Here is a 26598-nt window from a genome sequence, read left to right on the forward strand (position 1 = left end):
TAAATGGTTTGGAACCCAAGTGCTTAAACCAGAACAAAGACAATTAGAATAACAGGCACAATAAGCCTTCACCAGCAATTCCCAGCTTAGAAGGATGTAGGCCACACTCTCCTGGCACAAGAGTCCAGACCACAAACCTTCCTAATGTAAAATAACTGGTTTGGAGCTCAAGTGCTTAAACCAGAACTAAGACATTTTCAGAATAACAGACAAAATAAGCCTTCAACAAGCAATTATCAGCTTAGAAAGGTGTAGGCTATCCTCTCCTACCATAAGAGTTTAGACCATAAATCTTCTTAATGTAATATAACTGGTTTGGAACACAAATATTATGAAGTGCAAGATCATGTCCTACAGAGTAGTATCAAAAAGCCTTTGCTAAATCCAAATGTATGTTAGCTGTTGCTGTCTCTTTGTCCAAGACGTCAGTTACTGAAGTATAGAAAGTTATCAAATTCATGCTTTTCCCTGACTAAAACCATATTGGTGATTAATCTTCTTTAGTGCTTTCCAGTACATGAGAATAAATGCAATACCACTCTCAAACACCATGCCAAAAATAAAAATAATCTGATTGTTCATTAGTATCTCCTTCTTTATGAAGGCGATCAGTTAAAGCCTTTTTCCAAATATGAGGTACATACTCCTGCTGCAAAATGTGCAAATTGGTCTGTATATATTTTATTACTAACCTTACCTAGGAAAAAACATTTAAGCTGTCTGTCCCTTATTCTGCTCAAAGCCATTCTCACTATTTCTACTGTTATATCTAGATCTTCCTCATCATATTTCTCTCCACCTGCCTCAATCTCTTTTCCAGTTCCTTTACTTTGCTTTGCAAAAACATCTGCAAATATATCCATTATCTCTCTCCTGAGTTTTACGAAGATGCACAAATCAGCTGACAAGGGCTATTATTTAAAAGCCTTTAGGAATCTTAAAAAAAGCAGTTCCCTCCTAAAGGCATATATATATATATATATATATATATATATATATATATATATATATATATATATATATATATATGCTGATAGCACTTAAAATAATACAATTACACTGAAGAGGGACTAGCAACAGAGTCACTGGATCTTTTCACCAGTTTAAATGTCATTACTCACACCATCAGCATTGTTATTAAGGGAGTAATGCTGCTACTCACTTCCCCAAGCTACTTCCCTACTAATGATGTAGCACATGATTCCACACACACATACAAAATATGATGTTAAAATAAAAATATTTCTTTATAAAGAAACTGTAGTATGAGCTCCCTCTATCTCTCTCTCTCTCAATATATATATATATATATATATATATATATATATATATATTTATATCTTCCTCTCTCCCTATGTGTTTTTCTTCCATACACAAATAGACATGCACACACACACAACATGCATGTAAGTGCATGTATGCACACACACAGACACACACACACACACACACACACACACACACACACACACACACACACACACACACACACACCACACCACACCACACCACACACCCTTATGCAGTTTGTTGGGGAGGAGACAGTCTTTCAGTTTATACCATAGAATAGCACACACAACCTGTGTGTGGATTAAAATGCTGTATTTTTAAAACATACAGAGGGTCTGAATTATAACACCTCAAGCAACTGAGAGATATTGTTGGAGGCAAGGTCTTCAACGTTCAGTCTTATGTGAAAAATACAATTATGTTCTGTGTTTCACAGAACTGACATTACATATGAAGTGTTGCAATGTACTTAAAAAGCAAGGATATCTTAGCTATGTTTGATATCATTGTACAATAAGTGATGATTTAAGAACTTTTATGGTTCCCACCCTGAATGTTCTGCCTTGACTATTGTTTAAACAGTAACAATAAATCCTTACCTCTAACAATACACTGACACTCTGGTCATACTTACTATGATCAAATGATTCTGCTGGTAGTGTACCCCTCATACCAACACAATTACTGAATATCTGAAGGCTGTTGCCTTTTACAATAATGCACAGTTCACTTTATTTTGTGTGGCTAACCTTTCATACATAGCCAAAGAGGTCTGAGGTACAAAGATGAAAAGGTAGTACAAATAAATGTATGAACAAGGTGTTGTAACACAGGCAAAAGAAGCTTTCAGTGTCATGCAGCTTTATCTTTGTTGCTTTTTGATTTATACTGTTCAAATAACATCTTTTGCAAAATAGCAATCAATATTCACCATGTTTGTCTCTTAGTAACTACAGTACATCTCCTTCCCTTCATCAGCAGATTGCCTTACTTGTTTTTTGGGTAGGCAAGAGAGTCTTAATAATGTTTTCTCAAATGAAAGGCACATAAAGCACCTATAATATGAGGAAGATAAGAAAAAAGGACCTGTTAACACTGAACCATGAATTCTTACAACCCCTAAGGGAAGAGCTAATAACATTCTTAACTAATAATCTTAGCAAAATATGGGATGAAGGTGATCAAATTCCTGAAAAACAGAATGGTAAAGTTAGGTTAAATTTTTGTGTGAGTTAGGGAAAGTCAGAAGGAGATAACTGCTGACCACTCAGTTTGCCCTTGACCACAGGAAAAACTATGAGGTTACTATTGAAAGAAAAACGTTAGTATGTAAAGGTCAATGAGACACAAGACACTCAAGACAGCAACATTTCACAGTGTGAAACTTCCAGACCTAATAAATTTCTGACTGACCAGTTTAATTGTTCAGGGAGGGTATGTGTGGATTGCATAAACTACCACGTGATGATGCCATTAACCCTTAACTCCCTGCAAACCAACCAACAAACTAACAAGGTCAACACAGATCCAAACATGGTCTGCTACCTTTTAATATAAAAAATGCCACTGTAATGTCTAGAAGGGGAAAGTAAGCCTTCTACAAGTAACACTGAGAAATGTACCATGTCTGATACACAAAATGAGAAGATAGAAAGAATGAACAGTAGGTTAGACTGAGAACAAAGAAATGCAAAGTACTAGATTTGTGAAATAAAAACATAGTAAGAAAATGCAAAATAGAAAAAAATATCAGCAGTATCATAAACGAAAAGGGGCTGGAGTGTCAGTAACGAAATGTAACTTTAGCAAGAAAAAAGAAAGACAAAGCTATACTCGGGTTACAGAAAGACAGATAAATGTGCCAGATTGTGGGAGATGCTCTCATCAACCCCTAGCCAGCATGTTTTCATTGAAGAAACAGTATCCCATTATGTCCATTAAAGTTTTCATGGTCAGTAATCATTCACATTTCTTTTCAGCAGCTTTTCTGAGTGGAATAAGCTGGGTAATATTCTCAAATATCAAGTATTACACTGCCACTGGAAATGCTTTACATTTACCCCTTCTATATTCTATCACCTCCTTTCTGGGCTTGACTCCCTAAGTCAAGTCTGAGTAAAGCATGTGTGCTGTAGATGACCTAAGTCTGATTTCAAGCAGCTGTTGATGAATAGAAACCTGACCTAACATGTCTAAAAGATCGATAAATCCAGTATGGGGCATAAAGAACACAGATAACTGAGAACCATGTGCAAGTACATAGGTTCATAGGTTCATAGGTAGGTACTAGGCTATCGGCCCAAGGGCCTACTTAAGCCTAGCCAGCAAGGTACCATAGCTTACCCACCTAAGAAAGTTATTTTCCTGTGCCACTGTCCAGCAGAGACACAGAAGTGATCCCTGGGGTTTCCCATCCACTCATCAAGATTTTGAAGAACTTTGCTTGACATAGATGGGTAGCTTGCTCCAGAGTATAGGAAGTCTCTGGGACAGGAATCTATCCCTCCAGCATGTCCTGTTTATTGTGGTGACAAGGTTTAGGTCCCTAGAGCATGTAGCTTGGAGGGATTGGGATTTCTTTAGGTGTAGCATGTCAAACAGCTCTGGGTTTGACATAGCTTTATATGTTAGGCAGAGATCACCTCGGAGTAGGCGATATGCTACGGAGTAAAGCTGGAGTTTTTTTGAGGCGGTCAGTGTAGGGCATTTGTTTGAGGCCAGTAATCCTCTTTGTGAGGTACTTATGTGGCCTTTCCAGCTGCTGCAGATGTCTTGTGAGGTACATTCCAAAAGGGGAGTTGTACTCTATAATGGGTCTAATGAGTGACAAGTAGAGGGGAACAATGACCTCTTTTTTCCTGGATGAGAACCCTTTTATGATGAGGTGTGCCACATAGAAGGACTTCCTGACTACTGTGGCAATGTGACTATCAAAGGATACAAGTATACTAATGCAAAAAAAAAGGCTATGCCAACAGGAAAATGTTATTTTTTTCACAGAAGACATAAAATGACACCTTAAAATTACATCTACCACAATTTATCTGGAGTTAAGCAAATATGAATAAAATAACCTTCAGAGCTGTACAGCCTTAGGAAAATAAGACTATTTTTGCTATACCTATTTCCATAGTTCATACCCATATACCAAATCAAAAATTTGCCTGTTTTTGTTGATTTTTTTAAAGTCTGGAGAAAAAGACAATAGCAATTGAGAAGCTGAAAAACACTTCATTTGGACACATTCTCTGCAGCAAGTTCATAGATTATTAGGTTACGGGAGAATATTTTTTAATACTCTAGAGAGTTGTTTTTACTATTTAAATGTTCATATTGGACACATCCCCTCTCTTCTTACCTAACCAATGGTATAAAGCTAGACAAACCCAATAACTTTATTTTACATATTTTCTTTCGGGAATATTTTTTTTCTAAAATACAGGATATGTTGAAAGTTTTCTCTGAATTAATTTGCTGACATCTCTTCTATCACTTCTGGTAGCATTAAAGAGTACTCTGTAAGTTTGCTTCTTAATACACTTAACTTGAAGCAGGCTGACCTAGGGTATATCTGGAGTCCATGTCTCTATATGAACAGTGGTCACAAGAAGCAATATTCTGACTGCCATTCACAGGTTACAGAAAGACAGGTAAATGTGCCAGATTTTTCAATACATTTTCTGAGTTCTTAAGATTACACAGCTTTGTTTTACAAACTGCCTTTTGGTACAGTATCATACAGGGTAGACAGACCATTGATCAATCTTTATTGTTTCAATTTTTAATCTTAATGAATCAGTCATAAAGCTACAATCTTTTGGTCTCCTAAGTTGATGCTCATATGGGTTGTAACAATGTATCCTGTTTCTTTTGTACAGTGTTACAGAAGAATGTGTTTCCATCTTAACTCATACCCTATAACAAAACTCTTGTATAATTAAGCCATCTTTTTTCAGTTCTGTTAATTGCTGGGAATAGGCAGGGCAGTCAGCTGTCTCCTTATGTTTTCAATCTATATATTGAAACTCTTTTGAATGTTCTTTCTAAATGCAGCTTATTTAATTAAACTAATTTATTTAGTTATTTTTATCAGAGCAACTACCTTAAGAGATGACATTATAATTTATACTATTTCTTCTAGATCTGATTTCTCTAAAATCTTGCACGAAGTGGAGATGTACTCCAGGGTTTTTAGTTATATGTTACGTTTGGTGACATCTCAATCATTTGCTCTAAGTGACAATTATTCTATTTAATTGACAAGTTTATGTTTGAAGTTAATTATGTCTTTTAAATACTTGACTACTATCTTTTTTGGAAGAGATTAACATTATCAATTAGCATACTTTATTTAAATAATATAGATCTATTCAGAAGGAGGTTCAAAATTGGTCAATTTCTTCATTTTCATTAATCTCAAAGGCCACCATTTCTAAACATGAATATTTTTCCAAAATTCTTTTTTTCACATAATCTCATTACTTTTTTTATGTCCGTAAGTATTAACTTTTCTGCATCCTGAATTTTCTAAATGTCTTTGTTATCCTAAAGTGGTTATGGCTTGTATGATAAACTCACATTGCTCATGTATGACAGTAGGCCCAAATCCCTAATTGTATATACATTATTTACTTGACAGAGTATATAAATGTATTTAAAGTTTTACTCTAACCTCTTACACAACTTCTTGGGTGCAAAATTGGGTTCATGTGAGTATGAGTTTTTTTTTTTTTGAAATCCCATCAGATTTCCCTACTGCCTGTACTATTTACTTCTAAAGATTTCCTAAATAAATTTATTTGTTTTTGGATAGTTTTAGCTTTGGTCAACCTACTGGACATTTGTAAAAGATATCAGCTAATTATGTATAATCTCAGTATATTACTGGATAACAAAATGGGTACTTATGAAATTGTTCATATTGTATACATTTTAAAAATAATAGATTTCATATAACATTTATATTTTCAGTCTGTTCTATGTGTCTAGCTACACTTGATTATACCCCAGTCTTAAATATTTTATAATTAAGTTCAACTATATTTTCATCCCTGATTTTGTAAGGGGATTTCTAATATTCAACACTCTCTTTAAAAATAAACACTTTATTAAAAAAGGTTTAGTGCCTAACTTGAGGTGGTCACAAAAGGTGCATTTTCTAGGTTTCCTATCAAAATCATGAAAGGCTTATTTTCCTGTGTTCAGATTAAAAAATAACATCAGAAACAATCATGCTAACTCACCTAACTTCAAAATGTTGATTCATTCAGAAGGGAAGAATTGACATTTGGCTTACTGTATGCTGTTCAAGACCTGCAAAACAGCTCTCGACAAATCATACATTTTGTTACTGTTTTGCAGAGGGGTAAGCCCCCCTGCACTCCCCACACTCCCTGCAAATTAGATATTCTAACTCTGTGACTGCACTACAGTGAGGAAAAGATAATGTTCCTGATCCCCACTGTAGTGCAATCCAGTTGTAAACAGTGACACTCAAAACTGCGAATGCGAGTTGCATCTCAAGGCGATGTAATTCCAGTTCAGGATTTTCATTTTTTTTGCACCTTTACCCTCAAAAATCAGAACAACAGTAAGTTACTTTTCAGGCTTTTGATAGTAAACTCATTTTCCACTCTGTGGTTTGTAATAGCTATTTTGCTGAGTCAACTCTAGAAATGAGTTGGTGACAAATATTAAATCATTTATTGAGGATAATATGCTTGTATAAGTTTTTAATACTCATTTTATGATTCTGAATAATACTTATCTTGCATCTTTTGAATTTTTTTCTGTTTTCTACTTTAATTGGCTCATATTCATTCTCTGACCATTAAATGCTAGTATTTTTGCATATCTTTCATAGATATTGTTTGACTCATTTTTATATTCTGTTTTAATGAATGGACCCTCTGTTATACTTTCACTTTTGGGATTGGATGGAATGGCCTCACTTTCTTCTGGGCAACTTGATGGAGACTGCACATCCAAAGAACAGCACATTAATAAGAACATATCTACCCTTTGTTAATTCTTACATGTCTATAAAGTGAAAGAATCATAAAGACCTAAATCTCTGTCATTTTTTAAATGTTGTTAAAAAATTATAAATGCTTTCAAGTTCACATGTAGGTTTAAAAGTCAGTTTAGTGTTTGATAAAGGGGGTTATTGTTATTGCTGGACATTTCTGATATTTCATCAGCATATGTGCAAGAGCTTAAATTAACTATTTTTGTATTAGTCTCAATTAGTTTAGATGGCTATTATGTAATAATGTTGAATGTTATTATGTTATTTGGGATTTATAGAGCTTCATGAAGCAGATGTTTCTGAAGTCCAGGCCTCCAACCACCTTATCACACCACCCAGTCTGATCATTGTGGTAGTTTGCCTGTAAAAAACATTTTAAAGCAGTCTTACAGGGGAGATGTATCCTTTGCATATCCTGATGTGAAGACTGCTCCCCTACACCCTGGTCTGTAAATATATGACCTCTAAGGTCATAACAGTTCAAAGAAAAGCAAAATAACTTAATTCCTTTTTTTCTCTGAGTTGGTGTGACTTCGGATAAAGTAGATTTAGAGGACATAGATATACAGGCACATAGCAGACCTCCCATATTTTGAGAAGGTAACCCCCTGAAAACACATTGCAGATCAGTAGAATATATGAAATGAATCTCAGCAGTGGTAGACCTGGCATAGTACATTTGACTTTGATAACTCAAAGTAGACCCTATTGTTTGTTTTATTTTATTTTATTCTTTTTCATTTTTTTTATTTGTCTTATAATAACATGTCATTTCAAAACAAAAAAACACTCCACGAAAAACAATTTAACCGTTTGGGATTTCCATTACATTTTGAAGGGTTGTGACTAGTGTTTTTTTGCAGCATTTTATTTTTTAGTCGGTTTATGGACACACTTCTTTGGTTTCTCATTAAAACAATAGACTGTTTTACATGTAATACAAATTACGGTTTTGTGTACATTTTTTTCTGTTAATCATCTTATTCATATTGTATTAAGTGGTTAGCTTTATCTCTTCTAAAAACAATCTATTACACCAGATGCCAGTTTTATTTGTCCTTCTAAACACGTTTAACTGTCATGCCAGCACTAGTGCCTTGCAGTGATTTGTTTTTGGCTATGTACCCCTTATGCTTATCTTTTTAGTGGGACACAGAATTGAGCTTCTCTGCCTTGAGTTTTATCACTAATACAGGGAGTACCAGTGTCTTACTTTTGCTGACAGTGAAGAGTCCAATTTATTTTCCACAGTTACAATTTTTAAAATGCCTGTTCTAATTCCTATTATCATTCCCACTACCCTGATATTGTCATATGCAGTCTAGGCTGTGGCACAATAAAATAAAATAATTGAATCTTTCTGTACCCCATCCTTTTACTTTAGAGCCTTTATATCCAGCTCCCATCTTGCAGTGGTGTTCATCAAACAGAGCGCTGCTAGCAGGGGTTATGACCTTAATTCCCACCTGTGTCATGCAGTCAGTTCTCAGGTTAGCCATGGAGAAGGTTAAAAGGTCCATCTTTCAATGTACAACCACTTCACATTTCTTCTACTTTATATCCCCTTGCAGGTAGGCAGGCACTGACAGCACTGGCAATGTCTGGTTATCTACTGTCCATCTTAGATTGTAGTTTGCTACTACTATGTCATTTTTCAATGAAAATCTGAGTTTTATGATCACCTCAGAAAATAATGGTCACAAAATCTCAGAGACACTAAAAACACAAAGCATGTTTGAAACTGGCATGGCACACACAAAATCTTCTTTGCAGGTAGCAAGCCTACCTGCACACTTATGTTTGGGGTTCCTCCATACTCTTTTTTACTTATATATACTAGTTCTAAAATCATACCATCTCAATTAAAATGTAAATCCATGAAACAGTGCAATCCCAAAATTTAGTGCAACATCCTTGGAATTATAACCTGGGAATGACAAGAGAATTGATCACTAGAATAGTGATATTAAGCTTTTTATCACTAGTCAGGTGAGTGAATCGAGAAGCTATGATTTATCTTCCAAAGAATCATATGATGTTCATTCCTGCTTACCCTCTAGACAACTTTTCAGTTATCAAAGTACACGCTGTGATTCCCATCAATGCTAATAAAGTAAACGATCTGGCTTTGTGGCACTGAAACAACCAACATCAATATATTTCCTGACCTATCCTGGCTACATAGTGGAGATGAATGGAGTCTTGACTGCAATCCAGGTAATTAAGTTTATCGGCTCCAGCTCTGAAGGAGCCAGAGAAAGGGAGGAATGCGTGGACATTCCCCACAAACCTCTCCTGGAAGCTGGGATGGGTTGTCTGTACTCAGAGGCACAGTGGCAATGTGATCTCACTGGTAGAGAGTAGTGAGACCACGGATCATACTGTGAGGGGACTGGCAAGGTTGCTTAGAGAAAAAGATCTTTACAGAAGCAAGGGAACATCCTTTGCAGATGGCTTGTTGAACTCCTTTTCCCAATGCCTTTTCAGATGGACACAGTTAGAGGAAGGGAGAAAACTGCAAAAATTTAAACCACGCCAATGGATGTTTAAATAATGGCCCATCCCATTCAAACTTCAACCCAGTGATGGGTGAAAAACAGGCCTATTGATAGGGAGGGGCTGATGATCTATAGACAGTACAGGCAAAGTATCAAAAATATATTTAGTCCTGACTAGAAATGCTTTGCATGAGAAACACTTAGATCCTGTATGCCATGACTTCCCATAGTCATCAGCTAGTCAAAATTATCAAGCTGGTCCACTTTGTTATTTTTTTGGGCCTTTTAAAATTTCCGTTTGAAGTGTGGTGAGGGTTGCACAGTTGGAATGTGAATGCATAGTATTAATTCCTTTCTAATTGCTATTTTTACATTTATTTTCAGGAAGCTCATTTTATTGATGGATGAAATGGATAGTTCCTTTTTGCCAAAGAAGGTTAATGTCTATGGGAAGCAGTCCAATGACTTAAAGATACTCAATGAAATTGAAATTGACAAGTAAGTCCAAGGTTGTTTATATTAACACTGTTGAATGTACCTGCAACAGCTGCATACATCAGCCTGACAATAAAGTCTCTAGATGACATGATTTTAGAAGACTGCCTTTGATTCTTGTGGTGGTTTGCAGTATTAAAATCAAACTTCTAACTAGTGGTTCTATTTGAAATTAGAAGATGTGGGACATACTCCTTGTGTGTAACCATAAGAGGGCAGTTGTTTATTAATGGCTGCCATATGACCGCTGTCTGTCTTAATGAGAGAAAAATAGTCAGCAAACTTGGAAAATGATAATAGCTAAAATAAATGGTTACTGAATGAATCATTTCCTTAAGTCTGCAAAATATGGGGTTTTACTCAATCTGGTCTCTTGCTTATTAGATAACTGTCTTAGCCAGTCTAAACTGTAAGTGTAGAACCTCATTTGTGCATTAAATCTAACATAAAATATCACAATATAATTATTTCTACACATAAGATATTTCAGGTAGAATAAACTGTAGTGCATTAAAAAATTGCCTCACAGTGCTACTTATAGATACTCAAATCAAGCAATTATTATACAATCTTGACAGTCAAAATGTCCAGTTAACAAAATTCTGAAACTGTGACCATGACTTGCAAAGCTTCCACTGTGACTCATCAAATTAAATTCAGCAAGATCAAAAATTGAACTCAATATCTTTGCAAGGGGGTTTACCTCCTGCACTCCCTACCTTCTTCCCCTATACCTTTGAACTGATATGTACAACTCCATGGTGACAAAAATGTGAAAAAGGGAGGAATCTCTTAAAAGAAAGAAAACACTGCCAGCATACACTTCGAAATTACACCAGCAGGGATTTCCCATGGAAAATATCAATCAGGGAGTTCATCTTTGTTGAGCTGAACTCAACCAGATACAACCTCTTCGAGTTATAACTCAGGGATCAGTAGAGAAGCCCACACATAACTTGATAACAGTATATTTCTGGCTTCTGCTGTTGAAATAACATGAGCTAGTAGCACTACTGAGTGGATCGTGTTTCCAAACAGACACTCAATATGTTAACACAGGTCTGATTTCCTGTTTGTGAGAGGATCGGCTGTGTACCATTGCTCAATACAATGATGCTGTATGCAGCAGAAAAAATAAATAAAGGTCCACCCTACTACATATAAAGAATGAAACATTGTGGCACCAGTAAAAAGCTATTGATGGCAAATATGAATCCTGGCTATTTTGAAAATTATCAAGTTGAAACAAGAAAGGAAAGTGTAGACTGTCATAGGATGTTTAGCATTTTAGGTTTCAAGCTACAAACAGCCCCATTTAGACAGGAACACCTGACAAACTTGCGGATACTTTTTTTTATTTATTTCACTTTTATCTTGCTTTTATTTACTGAGTTTGTCCGTGTGGGTTTAGTCAAAACCCCTTCTCAGAGGAGGTCCAGAGAGAAAAGCTGCAACATATTACAAACATTTTTAAAAATACATTCAGTAATATACATGAACAGACATTAAATAATGCACATTATACCATGACCACCCATTAATATTCCAAAACGTGCACGCTGATTCGTCAGTGTGCACGTTGTAAATCGACTTATACTAATGGAAAAAGGTCCGGTCACCCGGACTTTTTCTATTAGTATAAGTCTTTTTTAAAACACTGTCTCGCTATGTTAAAGGAGTTTAACATACCGAGACAGGTTTAAAAAAAGCAACGGAGATCTCCGTTGCTTTTTTTAAAGCTGTCTCGCTATGTTAAACTCCTTTAACATAGCGAGACAGTGTGTAAAAAGCAACGGAGATCTTGCTTTCTCCATTGCTTTTTTTTTTAAACCTGTCTCGCTATGTTAAATGGGTTTAACATAGCGAGACAGCTTTAAAATAAGCAACGGAGATCTCCATTGCTTATTTTAAAGCTGTCTCGCTATGTTAAACCCATTTAACATAGCGAAACAGTTTGTAAAAAGCAACGGAAATATTGCTTTCTCCGTTGCTTTTTTCAAAACTGTCTCACTATGTTAAATGGGTTTAACATAGCGAGACAGCTTTAAAATAAGCAACGGAGATTCTCCGTTGCTTTTTTAAAGCTGTCTCGCTATGTTAAACCCATTTAACATAGCGAAACAGTAAAAAGCAATGGAGATCTTGCTTTCTCCATTGCTTTTGCCCACAGCTCTGATGTACTGCATAGGCATACGCATGCGCAGTACATCAGAACTGCCGCAGAATACCAGACAGCTGCGGAAGGGCAGCAAGGAGGCATTATACAATGCCATTATTTAAGAAAAGTAATTATTTTTTTTCTTAAATAATGTCATTGTATAATAGCAATAACCCACTTCAGGGTGTGGGTAATGCTGGATTTGCCCACGGTTGGCTTTGTTTGGCCACTCGGGCTTCGCCCTTGTGGCCAAACCACTCCAACCGTGGGTAAATCCAGCATTACCCACACCCAGGCGTGGGTTATTGCTATAGTAACAACTATACATGCATTTGTTGATTAGATTACATTTGTATGAAATAAAGGCAGCTATTACAGTACATAAAATAGTTTGCATTAGTAAAGATTCAACATTAAGCATTTGAAGAGGTGTATTAGTTGGTTTGTCAGATAGATAGTAGACCATGCAATTACTACACAGAAATTCAAAGAAACTGGGGTGAGGGAAAGAACTAGGCAAGGTAGAAAATGTTGATACTGTAGTTAAGAGGTGGGGTGTAAAGCAGGTTCATAGACAATTATGTATATGGCTATAATAAAGTTAACATTAGAAGCATGAAGGTAGAGATGAACAGTGTCACAAAATAGTGAATATAGCTAAGAGGTGCTTGTAAAACTATTCAGGCGTAAGTAAAGATTGTTTGTGGGGTACAGGATTCTGAATGAAGACAAACGGTTTGATGATATGGCAAAATGAAGATAACAGTGGCTTTTATCCTGGAAATATACAGGAGCAAATCCATTGTTTTGATAGGTGAAGTTTTAGTTATGTTTTAAATGAGTTTGCATTCTGAATGGATCTCAGTGATAGGGGATGTGACTCCATAGTTTAGCTACATTATTTGAATATAAAGAGTCACCTGCAGTATTGGATGTTTTGGTTATAGTGATTAGTGATTTTTATATAGAATGAAAAATTCAGCTGGTGGAGTAATGCTGTATTATGTTGTTAGGGGCTGCGCAATTTCCTGGCTTACAGAGAAGTCTGTGAATTGTAAGTATTGAGGGAAAGCTAGGTGAAGTGGTAGCTCTCAGTAGTTTAATTTTCATTGATTCATAGGTTCATAGGATGATAGGAGGCCCTTATAAGCCTTGTCAATAATTTTACCCATGTGTCAGCACCTGTTTCCCCTGTCCAACAGGGACACAAGTGGGATTCCAGGGGTGTATTTTCTGTTTCCCATCCAGTCATCCAGGTTCTCCTTAAAGAGGGCTAGAGAAGTACTCTGCTTGACATGGAGAGGGAGTCTATTCCATAGATTGGGAAGTCTCTGGGACACAAATCTATCCCAACAACAAGTTCTTTTAATGCCACAGACCAGGTTGAGGTCTTGCGTGTGGGTTGCATGAGTGTAGTTTGACTTGAGAATATACAGCAACTACATCAAGGCTAGGTCTGAGATGGTCTTGTATGCCAGACACAGATAAGCTCTGAGCAGTCTGTACATTTCTGAGAAGAGCGACTGGGCTTTTAGCCTATCTGTGTAGGATAGGTGTTTGAGACCCTGGATTTTCCTATCAGGAACCTGTGTGATCTCTCCAGCTGCCACATGTGCTTGGCAAGGTACATGCCGAAGCCAGCACTGCACTCGATATTGGGTCTGATAAGGGAGTAGTACAGGGATGTTATGACCTCCTTGTTCCTGGATGAAATCCCCTTACTTATGAGATTAGCCATGTAGAAAGCCTTCTGTACAGTGGAGGCAACATGGTGGTAAAAAAAGCTGAAGGGGATAATGATGCATTTCTTAGCATTCGGTTTGAGGCATGCTTCTGGCACCAGTCATTAGTTTGGATAAGGCCCTCTTGGAAGATGTTCACATCACTAGGGGAATTTAAGACAGCGCCCAGCTTGTAGTCATCTGCAAACTTGGTTAGCCATGGACCACTGGTTTTGGCTTGCACCTCAGTAAAGTATATCCCAAACAGTAGAGGCCCCAAAAACAATCCTTGGGTATACCACTCATTACAGGTCTACTACTAGAGGTGTCTTCCCCTATTTTGACTGAGTGGGTTCTATCAGTGAGCCAGTTAGCTACCCATCTGATAACATATGGGTTGATGCCTAACTGGGAGAGTTTATCTATTATGCTCAAGTGGGGAATAGTGTCTAGGGCATTGGCTAGGCCAAGGTAGGCGTTGTGCACAGTCTTCTCATCGACCATGGCTTTGGTGACTCTTTCAAAGAAGTCAACCAAGTTTTAACAGGCAAGATCTCCCTTTGACAATACCAAACTGTGTGGGGTCAAGTGTTTGGAGGTTGCCAATGTCCTTGTTTATAAGGTCCATATTCCATGGCCTTGCAGATCAGGCTAGTTAGGCTGATGCACCTACAATTGCCTGTGTCAGTAGATGCTCAACCTTTGTGTAGAGGGATGACAGTGGCTGTCCTCCATTTGGCTGGGATGAAGCCAGTGCTCAGGCTTTGGTTGAATAGGGTGCCTAATGGAGCTGAGAGCTCATGCCTGAGTTCATGTAGGATACAGCCAGGGATGTTGTCGGATCCCATGGAGACTGTATTTTTTGCCTTTGAGTGGACATTAAAGACCTGCTCCCTGGTGATGAGGGGAGGGAGGAAGGTGCTGGGGTCCTGGTTTACTGATGGGGACAGGGAGTTGAAGTTTTCACTGAACCTGTCTGCCAGCAAGTTGGCTATATCATAGGTTCATAGGTTGGTACTAGGCTATTGGCCCTAGGGCCTATACAAGCCTAGCCATAACAATTCCCTGGATACTTCTTCCCACAATATTTACTTCCCTGGACCCCTGTCTAGCAGGGCAACTGATGTGATCCCAAGGGTGAATTTCCTATCTCCCATCCAATCATCAAGGTTCCTTTTGAAGAGGGCCAAAGAGGGGCTCTGCTTGACATGTATGGGCAGTCTATTCCAGAGTATGGGGAGTCTCTGGGTCAGGAACCTATCCCTCCAGCATGTTTTGTTCATTGTGATGACAAGGTTTAGATCCCTGGAGCATGTGGCTCTGAGGGATTGGGATTTCTTTAAGGGAGCAATACCAACAACTAAGGGTTTGACGTGGCCTTGTATGTTAAGCAGAGATCTCCTCTGAGTAGATGATATGCCACAGAGTATAGCTGGAGTTTTTTTAGACGGTCAGCATTGGCAGCTGTTGCAGATGTCTTGTGAGTACATACCAAATGGGGCGTTGTACTCTATAATGGGTATAATGAGGGATGAGTACAGTGGGACAATGACCTCCTTTTTTCTGGATGAAAAGGCCTTAGTGATGAGGTGTGCCACACAGCAGGATTTCCTGACTGTTGTGATGATGTGGTTATCGAAGGTGAGACCACTGTCCACCTGTGTCCCTAAGTCTCTCATCACACTTTCAGTGTTGTCTACTGTCACCTATGTGGTAATTCATGGGTACATGATTTTTCCCAAAGGGGATAACTATAGATTTCTTGGCATTAAGCTTGAGCCCATGGCTCTGGCACCAAGCATCTGTTTCTGTAAGGCCCTTTTGTAGAATATCCACATAATTTGGTGATTCAGTAATGGCTCCCAGTTTGCAGTCATCTGCAAACTTTGTTAGCCAGAGTCCCTTAGTGTTGGCCTGTACTTCAGAGAAGTAGATTCCAAACAAGAGCGGTCCCAGGACTGAACCCCGAGGTACTCTACTTGTCACTTATTTGGAGCTGGATTTGGAGTTGGCTACTTTTACAGTCTGGGTACTGTCAGTAAGCCAGTTGGCAACCCATCGAGTGATGTAGGGATTTATGCCCAGCTTAGTAAGTTTATCTATGATTCCACAGTGGGGTATGGTGTCGAAGGCCTTGGCGAAGTCCAGATAGGCTGTGTGGACCAGCTTACCCTCATCCACAGCTCTGGAGACTGATTTGAAGAAGTCAGTCAGGTTCAGGAGACAAGATCTGCCCTTTAGGAACCCAAACTGGGTGGGGTCCAGTATTTGAAGGTTTCCAATGTCTTTGTTTATAAGTTCCATGATAATGCATTCCATGCCCTTGCAGATCAGGCTCGTTAGACTGATGGGACGGTAGTTCACGGGATCCAAGGTGGATCCCCCCCTTGTGGAGTGGAATAAATGTAGCTGTGCGCCACTCAGTGGGCACAAAGGCTGTAGTGAGGCTATGATTAAACATGACACTTAGGTAAGGTACCAGTTCATTTTGTAGTTCATGTAGTACACAGCCCGGGATGTCATCTGGTCCCATGGATGCTGTATTCTTAGCTTTGGAAAGTGCGGTTTCTACCTGTGTGGCCGTGATGACCGGAATGTGGCAATCTTTTGGTACTGAAATGGGCCCTTTAGGGGGTGAGAGGAGGGTGAAGTTGGCACTAAATTGATCTGCCAGGATATTGGCAATATCCTTGGGATCAGTATATTTAATGCCATTCTGTTGTAGCTCAGCGCAGATCTGAGCATTGCCATTTAGATTCTTGACATAACTATAGAATGCCTTGTGGTTGTCTTTGGAATCTTTTGCAATTTTATTTTCATAACTAGCTTTAGAGGATTTTATTAGGGCTCTCAGCTTCTTACTGTGGCTGGTAAGGGAGTTTTTTGCATCCTGGGATTTTCCTCTTTTCTGCAACAGTTTCTTTCTTCTGTTGTATAGTTTGTTTATGGCAGGGGACCACCAGATTGGCTTCCTTTTTTTGGAGGAGAGCATCTTGGTTCTATATGGGATGGCACGATTCATGCACGAGTGGATGTGCTCATACATACCTAGTTTTTGATGAGATTTTGTAACTGTGTGTGATACCCAGTGGTTGAATCTCAGCTGGTTATCTGTGTTGACACCCAGTAGTTTTGTGCGGTTTACTTGTTCTATCATGGTGTTCTTGGTAGAAACAACAGTAAATAGTGTTATTTTGGCAGAGATGTGCTTTGGGGTGAAGAGCTGTATTTTTTAAGGATTTAGAAGTAATTGTGAATTATTTAGCTGTGCTTCATTCAAGAATGGTTCAGTAAGGATTTTTGAGTTGTGGAAAGACATGTTTACTGTTTACATGTATGTCACACTGACAGACATCAAGAAGTCCATAAAACTGAAGCTCTTTGCCTTCACACTTGCGGAGAATAACTGTAGCACATATGTCAGTACTTTGTCAGTACTTTGTTGGTCAGTCAAATGTACTTGGTAGAGGCAACCACCAACTCCATCTAAGTAAGATTTTTATCACAGGACACAGTATTACTACCCAGCGGTTTTACAGGTACCTTTTAATGGATGTCAGGTTGTCAGGTTTGATAATGCCACCTTCACAAATCTGGAAATCCCTCTGGATACTTCATAGGGATTTGTACTTTTCCCACAGTGTTAGCTGTACAGTTAGAAATTCAACACCAATGTAAATCTGTTTAAGCCCAGCTCAGTACTGTCTTATATTCAGAATAAAACCTGTGTTTGGGTTTACAGTCTTTTTCCCCACTTGTTCCAGGCTTGCTTATTACCTCCAACGATCAGTCACTCACTGAGGTTATAAAATCAGCAGAGCTTCACAGGGTGATGTCAGACAATGAGCTCCTGCTTGATCCTCCCATATCAAGCCAAACATTACAAGAAACAGTCAGAGGTTTGGCATATTGCACAAGGCCAGAGCTTTTATCTTTTATGAGTATTCATATGCTTACCTGCTCCTCTCTTCTTGTATGCCTCCCAAGTACTAACATCTCACAAACACCACATGTAAATTTGAGCAAGTCTATAGCATAACTGTATGTATTTAGGCTGATATGCTTCTTTATTCTCACCAATGTGAAGCCTTAGTCAGGCTTACCTGGCTATTATAACCTAATTATATGAAACTAACTAAAGTGACTCTGACTCACAGACTACTATACTGCAATGTCTGCTGAGCATATCTAAGATAACTAACAAACCCACTCAAGACCACATAACTCCACATGTTCTTAACTAGCTCAAGTCAAGCAGTCTACCAATAGACAAGGCCACTCAGCTCGGGATATCTTTATAACCAAACAGAAGAATAAACAACCTCTTAATATATGAGGACTTGCCAGCAACCACCAGTCCACCCCTTATTTAACTAACATTCACAAGTCGTCCCCTAGTTTTCTAATTTTTCTCTCTGTCGCTCTGTCTCGCTCTTTCTTCCCCTTGAGCTTCCATCTCATATAGGATCATAGGAAATTATTAGGCTATTGGCCCTAAGGCCTCTCTCTCTCTCTCACTCTCTCTCTCTCTTATGTGGGGGAGGGGCCCGGAGGGTGGGGACAAATCTTGTAAGGCTGCAGTTTTTTTTCCTCAGGCAGGCGTTTGTTGTCAAGCTGGACCAGGCTAACAAGCAAACAAAATTTTAAAAGTAACTCACAACAATGCAACTTGCACTTCAGGCAAAGGTATCATTTTTGTGACAGATGAAAATGAAGATGAAAAATACTGATCAATATTTGACTGAGCTAAGACTCCTAACTAGAATGTGCAGATCTGTAAAACTTTAACTATCCCTCATTCACAGCAGATTCAATGAGAGAGGCAATCCAAGTTTAAAAGACAAAAAGAGAATGAGAGAGGTCGATGTAGGAGGAGAATTTGGTAAATGTGTGGTGATCTGTACATTGTAGAGCACCAATTCTGCCAAAGACAACCCAGAGAGGAAGCGCACATCAAGAAAAATACAAAGCCAGATGAAAATAAAAATATATATGAGAGTCAACAGTGAGACAACTGCTGTTTATTCAGAGAAGTTCTTTTCCCAGTGGATAAGTGCCTAGAACTGGCCATCCCTGCTAGAGTTAGATAGGAAGATTAAGAACAAATTACCATGGTGGTCTACCAGCTTAAATAAAATTGTTTAACAAGAGGAAAAAATTAAATCATACAGCATCTCTAAAATTCTTCATATTAAAGACTGAATCAGGAATATAAGTTAGGAACTAAAAGTTACTATCAGGCTAGTAAGGTAAATGGTGAACTTAAATTAGCCTTTGAAACCAAGAATAATTTAAGTCCTTCTTTAGTAACATTAGGAAACTAAAGAATAAAATCCAGCTCTATTCTGATCTTATCTAAAATGGCACCACCAACTCTGTCCCAGATGACGTAACAAATGTTTTAGCAGTGAGACTTAGTGCAAGGTTTACCAATGAAATAACTGTCTTAATAACACAAATTCCAAAATCCATTATACCTTCTGAAAAATCAGAAAGGACAAGTGCTGAAGCTGCTCTCTTAGACCAAATACAATACTTCCATGGGGGCCTGGTAACTTACATGGAAGCTTTATAAATAATGTCAACCACTCCCTCATGGAACAACTCCTTAAATTGTTTAACATTAGGCTTGCTATAGACTTTGACCCTAAGGTATGGCAATCTGCAATTATGATGCCCCTTCACAAGGGCGGCTGTATCTTGGTCCCAGAAGTCTGAAGATCTATTTGTCTGACTAGTGTAATTTGCAAACCCATAGAATGTATGACATCCTACCTCATAAACTATAATACCCAAACCCTTATTAAACTAGATCCACTTCAGTTTGGATTTGTGAAAGACAGATGATTCCACCTGTTCACATTCGTTAACTTCTTTAAGAAGATCACACAAATTGTAGACAGTGGTCATTTTGTTCACACAGCTTATCTGGGTCTGACTAAAGTATTCAGTACTACACACCAAGCTGGCATCATTTGCTAGCTAAATGCATTAAACGTAGATCCATATGTGAATCATATGTGATGTGGTGGGCAGGCAAATGGCTGAAAGAAAGAACCCACAGAGTTATGGAAAATATGATGGCACAAGGAGCAGTACTAGGACCTCTCCTTTTTGGCAACAAACTAGGTGTTACTACTCATTCATTATGACAGGAACTAACCACTGTAAAACAGTGGTGTATAGGGAAATTAAATGAAAGTGTAGCACTGTTACATCTGGTAAACATTTCTGCCCCCAGTATGCAGTATAGCCAATAATCCATTCCAAAATAATAATATAGTCAGGGATCTTGGAACCTGGGTTGAAAATTTCCTCTCCTTCAACCACCATGTAGCAACAATGCTCAGATATTTAGCAAAACCAATATTAAGGCATGATATTAGGGTTATAAAAAGTCATCATCCCTCTGTATTTAGCCTTAATTATTAACCAGGTAGGTTCCTACCAAGAAGACTGTTGGCCTAAACTACGTGCTCTATCAGGTAAGTCTTGAAGTGCTATCCCTTTCTTATAGGTTCTTGCTGGGTGATCTGTGCTTGTACTCCTAGCCATGAGGGAACTCTTTCTTCTTGATCTCCTATATTTCTCGAGTCAGATAACTCCATTAATAACAGAAACTGGGACTTAAGTTTCAACAACATGAATTAAACACACTAGAGAGGCAGATTTATTACCTAGTGCCAACCTCACCTCTAGAAAAATCTTCCACTGCAAGTTAAACAAAGTGACTTGCTGTTTTCCTGCAAACTAAACTTGGATGATTGGATGCGTACCCATATACTTACACCAGGACTGATTTGCTTTATCTTTCTTGTAAGGGAGTGGGTACAGCATGAGGGCAGGTACTGGCAAGATGCAAATCATGTGACTTAATTGCCTTGTAATGCCTATGATCCTATGATTTTGTTTTGTATATCATATGAAGGAGTACCAAATTAAATGTGCATGTCATGACTAACAATGTCATGTTATTTCATCTCTGAGGTCATTAAGTATTATCTGCCTCTGCTGTCTGTACATCTCTGTCTCTGTCTCTCTGTCTTCTGAAGGATAGCACCTTCCTGCGCACTCATTTACAACTGAAAATAATAGTAATGTCTGTTCTCACTTGGTACAGGTGTGGTTTTTTTTCATTACCATCTCTCCTGTATTCATTTTATCAGATTCTGCAGTATGTTGTTTCAGTTCTTTACACTTACAGATCTTACTCTTGCCGGATCTTTCCATGACATTCTTAGTTAAGTATGCTGTACATAAAGTTTCAGTAAATTGAATATGTCTTCTTGGCACATACGCAACTTCAGTACTCTATTTTTGCAGCCTGAGCAACATCATTTATACTCCTTCAGGGGTGCTCAGAAGAGGTTTGTTTACTGGTAAAGGTACGTGAAATTAGTGAGAGAGAAGTGACAAAGAACACAACTGCTGGCATCTATGAGAAAATACAGATAGAGAAAATTCTGTTTCAGATGTTTTAACCAACGGTATTTGGATATAAGGCTTCTACAGATTTGCAGAACACATTGCAGTTAATGTCTGAGTATTATCATGAACTATTTGGGAGTTGGCTGTATTACCAAAGTCAAAGGCAATGAAGTTGGAGTTTCAGACGGATATGAAGAAACTAAACTTTTCACTCTGAGTAAATTAAAATGTTTTGAAGATTTGTGCAGAATGAAGACTATAGAGCACACAGAACAAGTATAAGTGACATTATGTCAAACTTCAAGGCTTCCCCTAATCCTGAGACCACAGCTACATGTGCAGAATTATTCAATGAGTTCCCATGCAAACATGTGAATGGCTGAATAGAGGCATCCATATCTACCAGAAGTAAACCCAAAACAAACACTAAAAACAAACCCCACTGGTGGAATCCTCACCTAAACATTGCATGTAATAAAAGAAGAAAACTCATGTCCAAAATCAGGAAGAGCAACTCCCTTAAAGACAAGTACAATATAATTATACAATTAAACAAGAAACAAGAAGTCTAATTGCCTCACAGGCTAAGAAAAACCACAAGGCTTCTTCAGCAATGTTTGCAACCTTAAAGGTAATGTACAACAGTGTGCTCAACTGGTGGTAAATGGTACCATCTTCACAGATTAGGGTGATATAGCAAATCTACTGGATGATAAATTCATCTCAGTCTTCACCCTCCACTCCCCTCCATTAGATTGAATCCTCTCCAACATGCTACCCCAACTGAAGTGGATCTAATCTGGTAAGGTTTTGGAAATCAAGGCAAATATTCAAGGCATCTGGCTCACCAAGTTGTCAGAAGACTGTAAATTAGTAGCTATTATAGATTCCCCCTAAGACACCAACATCTTGCAAGAGGGTTTAACGCAGACAAATGACTGGTGCCAAAGCCCTGGCCCAAAGCTGAATGCCAAAAAAATTCATTATAATGCCCGTTGGGAAATTGTGAACTCATATTAATTACACCCCTAAGAGTTGACCCAGTAGTAAGGGATCTGGGAACATATGTCGATATCAACCTGGCATTTGGTCAACATACAGCTAAAATAGTAAGAACATCATTCAGTTTTGCCCAACTTATAGGTTAGGTATGGCATCCAAGTCCAAGGAAGTTACAGTACCAGTCTACTCAGTCCTTATCAGACTTACCATTGAATACAATGCCTCCTTTGGCATGTATCTAACCAGACAATTGCAAAACTTGGAACGCACACAAAGATTTCTCAAGAGGAGAATTCAGGGCATGAATTCCCTTTCCTACATTGACCATCTAAAGGCTCTCTCTCTGTATTCAATCTCCTATAGGCTGCTGAGAAGGGATCTTTGCCTGGCTTACAGGGATTCTTCAAACCCATCTCTGATGGATCTCTTGCACATGCACAAAACAAACAGCACTGAAAACAGTAGATCCAGGGATTTGAACCTCAGAAATTCAGAACATGCTGGAGAGACAGATATGTGTTTCAAGGGATCCTTGCACTGTGTATTAGGCTACCCATACATATAAAACAGAATTCATCTCTGACCCTATTCAGATGAAACCTTAGCAATTGGATGGGAAATCAAAAATTTACCCCTGGTATTGACCTCATGTACCTTATGCACAGAGACCGTCAATAAGAAAAGTATTAGCCTAACAAACACCCCCCCTACAAATCCTTATTTACACCCTACTAACACGTCCCCTCCATATAGATGCCCATGATACTTGAGACCCAAATGGTTCTGGGGTGTACGGCTGGGCTTGTAGTAGCCCTAGTCATCATTAGCCTAGTTACAACCTTTGAACTTCTGAACTGTGAGAAAATTAAAAATGTTTTGAAGATCTGTGCAGAATGAAGACTTTACTACTTGTAGAACATGTATGATGTAAGGGAAGAAGGCCACACATGCTTCTGTAAAGCAAGTTGTATGAAGATGAAACAAAGTTATGTACTTACCATAATGATAAATCCATGCTGTCTGATTTTCATCCAATTCAACATATGGGATGTTGGATCCAATCAGATCGGCTGAAAATTAGTGTTGCCACTGATAGACTGAGGGACTACTCATGAGGATTTAGAATAGTTCTGCTCAACTTGTCCACTAAAACACTGGAACACCCTGGAATGTGCATTACTATTAGAAAATGGTGTGAAGACAATGCCCATTGCCAGACCTTCATGGCATCTCAACACAGAGGATAAGAACAGGGTCCTCCTTTTTTGTTGATGTACCATAATACAGCCATGTTGACAGACTGTATGGAGATCATACCCTTGGGGAGGGCATCCTGGAAAGCAACGAGAGAAGGACTGCTCTCATCTCCAAGACATTGATGTGAAAATTGCCTATAAGTTTGACCATGTACCTTGGATCATTCTCCCTTCAAAATGCACTCCCACTTTAGAAGGGAGGCATCTGTGGTCAGTATTGCTTTTGGTGTTTCTGTGTTTCTGGAAGAAAGGGTCACCTTTGTGTTAATGAAGCTGAGGAAACCCACCATGTGATGTGCTTTCTTCAAATTCTTGTATGATGAATTCTGGCATGCAAAGAATCTTTTGGGGTCAGTGAAGTGCAAGTGTCCAGTGGAGAATTTGCATGTGGTAATGAGCCATGGGAACCATTAATATGGAAGAAGCCAGGTAACCTAGTTATTGTAGTATCAATCGTGCTGGAGGGTGGGGATGATGTAACACCTATAGTACTGTTTGATGTAGAGAAGAAACTGTGTGTTGCGGAAGTCTGACAATTTGAAGAGTGGTATCAAGATGGCATCTGATAAACTCTATCTGTTGTGCTGGAAGTAAATGATTTTGTTTGTGTCTTTCGGCTTTTCCTGGTTAGGGGTCGCCACAGCGGAATTCCGGTCCGCTAATGATTGGCAGTTGATTTTTACGTACCGGCTTGACAGGCCTGATGCACAACCTTCAACGAAGGTACGCCCATTCAAATTCACTGATATGCCTAGGTCCAGGAAGCATTAAAGGATAAGGTCTAGATGACGTACCAGAAGGTGTCTGGATGTAGCAGTTAGGAGCCAATCATCTACCTAGGGGAAACTTGGATCCAAAGCATAAGCAAGTGCATTACCACCACTGTGATTATCTTGGTGAACACCCTGGAGCTGCGGTGAGACCAAACGGCAGGACTCTGAACTGAAAGTGACAACCTCCCAGCTGAAAATGGAGAAATGTCCTGGATTGCTTCTCTATCTTCACATGATAGTAAGGATCCTGGAGATCTGTCGAGCACATCCAATTAACCTTCCTCATAAGAGGCAAAATTGAGTTAACTGTGACCATCTGGAATTTGTCTGTTTCACAAACCGGTTGAGATGACTGAGATCCAAAATTGGTCTTAGGTCCCCTGTTTTATTTGAAATTAAAAAGAACCTTGAGTAGACTCTAGATCCTAGTTGGTCTTTGCAGACTGGTTGGATGAATCTTTTTTCTATCAGCTTGGAAATCTCTAATGCTGATGACTCCCATTGACTGGGTGGAATGTCAGGAATCATTTTCTTCTTTACTGGAGGACAAGAAAAGAGAATGAAATAGCCTTTGGAAATTATGTTTTGCACCCACTTGTCTTGATGTCAACTCTTACCCTGGAGGTCAGCACCAACACTACAGCTCCAAGTCACTTCCCGATTTGAGGGCATCAGATTCAAGAGGGATATGGAGACATTCGAAGTCGAAGGGACTGCCGGCACTTGGACTTGGTCAGAACCAATGCTGTTGGAGTTAGAAGATGGACTGCAACTAGTGAAAGAAGTGGAGGGGCAGGATGACCAAAGGTTGATACATTCCCTGGGGACGGTACCAACAAAACCCCAAGTTGAATCTGTATCTTCAAGAACTTCTTTATCACCCTGTTGACGTTGTACTTTGTCAAGGTCCGAGATGATTTTGGTAGACAAAGCTACTGAAGAAGGCCTTGAATATATTTTTTGTTTTAAGATTGGAAAATGCAGTCTGAGGCTCATTGGTTGCTGTCAGTTCCGATCTTCTAACTGATTTAGGTGCAGGTCTGACTGGAACTGATGGATGCAAAAACCTTTTTAGAATAGGAGGAGACTTGTCTTTGTCCTTTTCTTTAGTGTTACTCATTTCTTTGTCTCTGAGATTCTCCTTATCTGAAGCTTTGTCTGAGGATCAAACCCTGTCTAACTTCTTAGCAGAGGAGGAAGAAGAGGAGGTCCAGAAGACGTAGCCCTTCTCTGTGGAGGGAGAAGTCCCTTCACCAGCCATTTTTGTCAATGTACTTGTAAAGCTCTGGCACTAAAGGATGCACAATAAGTGTATTGTGCATTCAAATGGGTAGCACCCAGACAATAAACACATAAAGTGTGAGGATCCTGAGGGGGCACTTTGTGCCCACATTTGGAACATTCTTAAAGGCTTGGAACTCAGACATGAATACACCTGGTAGGAGAATAGAAAACACTAGCCTAAACTCTAACTATATATTACCAAAAGTACAATATAATAACTTTCAGTTAACAACACATTTATGTTCATTAATAAACAGTTCCAAACCATTACTTACTGATCCAGTGTTGTCTATTTTCATGTGATTCAACATGTATTATGTTGGTTCCAATTGGATCTGACCTTGGCATCAAATTAGAAGCTTTCACGGTTCCAGGGCTCTGACTCCTCCCCTACCCATAATCCCCTGTACTGCACTGCAATACCTCAGATCTCGTCTGCCATCTGAAGTTTTCAGATGTGTTCTCAAGCACTCATATCCTTTCATTTAAAGTGCCTAAGAAAACAAGTTGGGTATTCCTGTCTGTGCAAGAGACTGGAATGTAACAATTTGTTTCAGAAATTATAGGAGGGTCTAGGGCTCATTACATAGTACCAATAAGGAGAACCGTGGGAATATTTATGAGAGCACCTTATTTCTGTTTCTGATATTAAATTATAATCAATT

The 26598-nt window shown here is 38.6% G+C and overlaps 1 protein-coding gene across 3 annotated transcripts in view; it reads left to right on the plus strand.

Annotated features, from left to right (window-relative positions):
- The window catches only part of LOC122813455 (E3 ubiquitin-protein ligase HECTD3-like), a 770789-nt gene that overhangs the window by 213243 nt on the left and 530948 nt on the right, over positions 1-26598 (plus strand). For all 3 annotated transcript variants that reach the window (XM_044085771.1, XM_044085770.1, XM_044085772.1), the window contains one exon: positions 10201-10314. In XM_044085771.1, the coding sequence (XP_043941706.1) occupies positions 10201-10314 (114 nt within the window). The remainder of the gene's footprint in view (positions 1-10200; positions 10315-26598) is intronic.

Source organism: Protopterus annectens, chromosome 10.part0, assembly GCF_019279795.1.
Source record: "Protopterus annectens isolate FY-2018-M chromosome 10.part0, PAN1.0, whole genome shotgun sequence".
Lineage (NCBI taxonomy): Eukaryota > Metazoa > Chordata > Ceratodontiformes > Protopteridae > Protopterus > Protopterus annectens.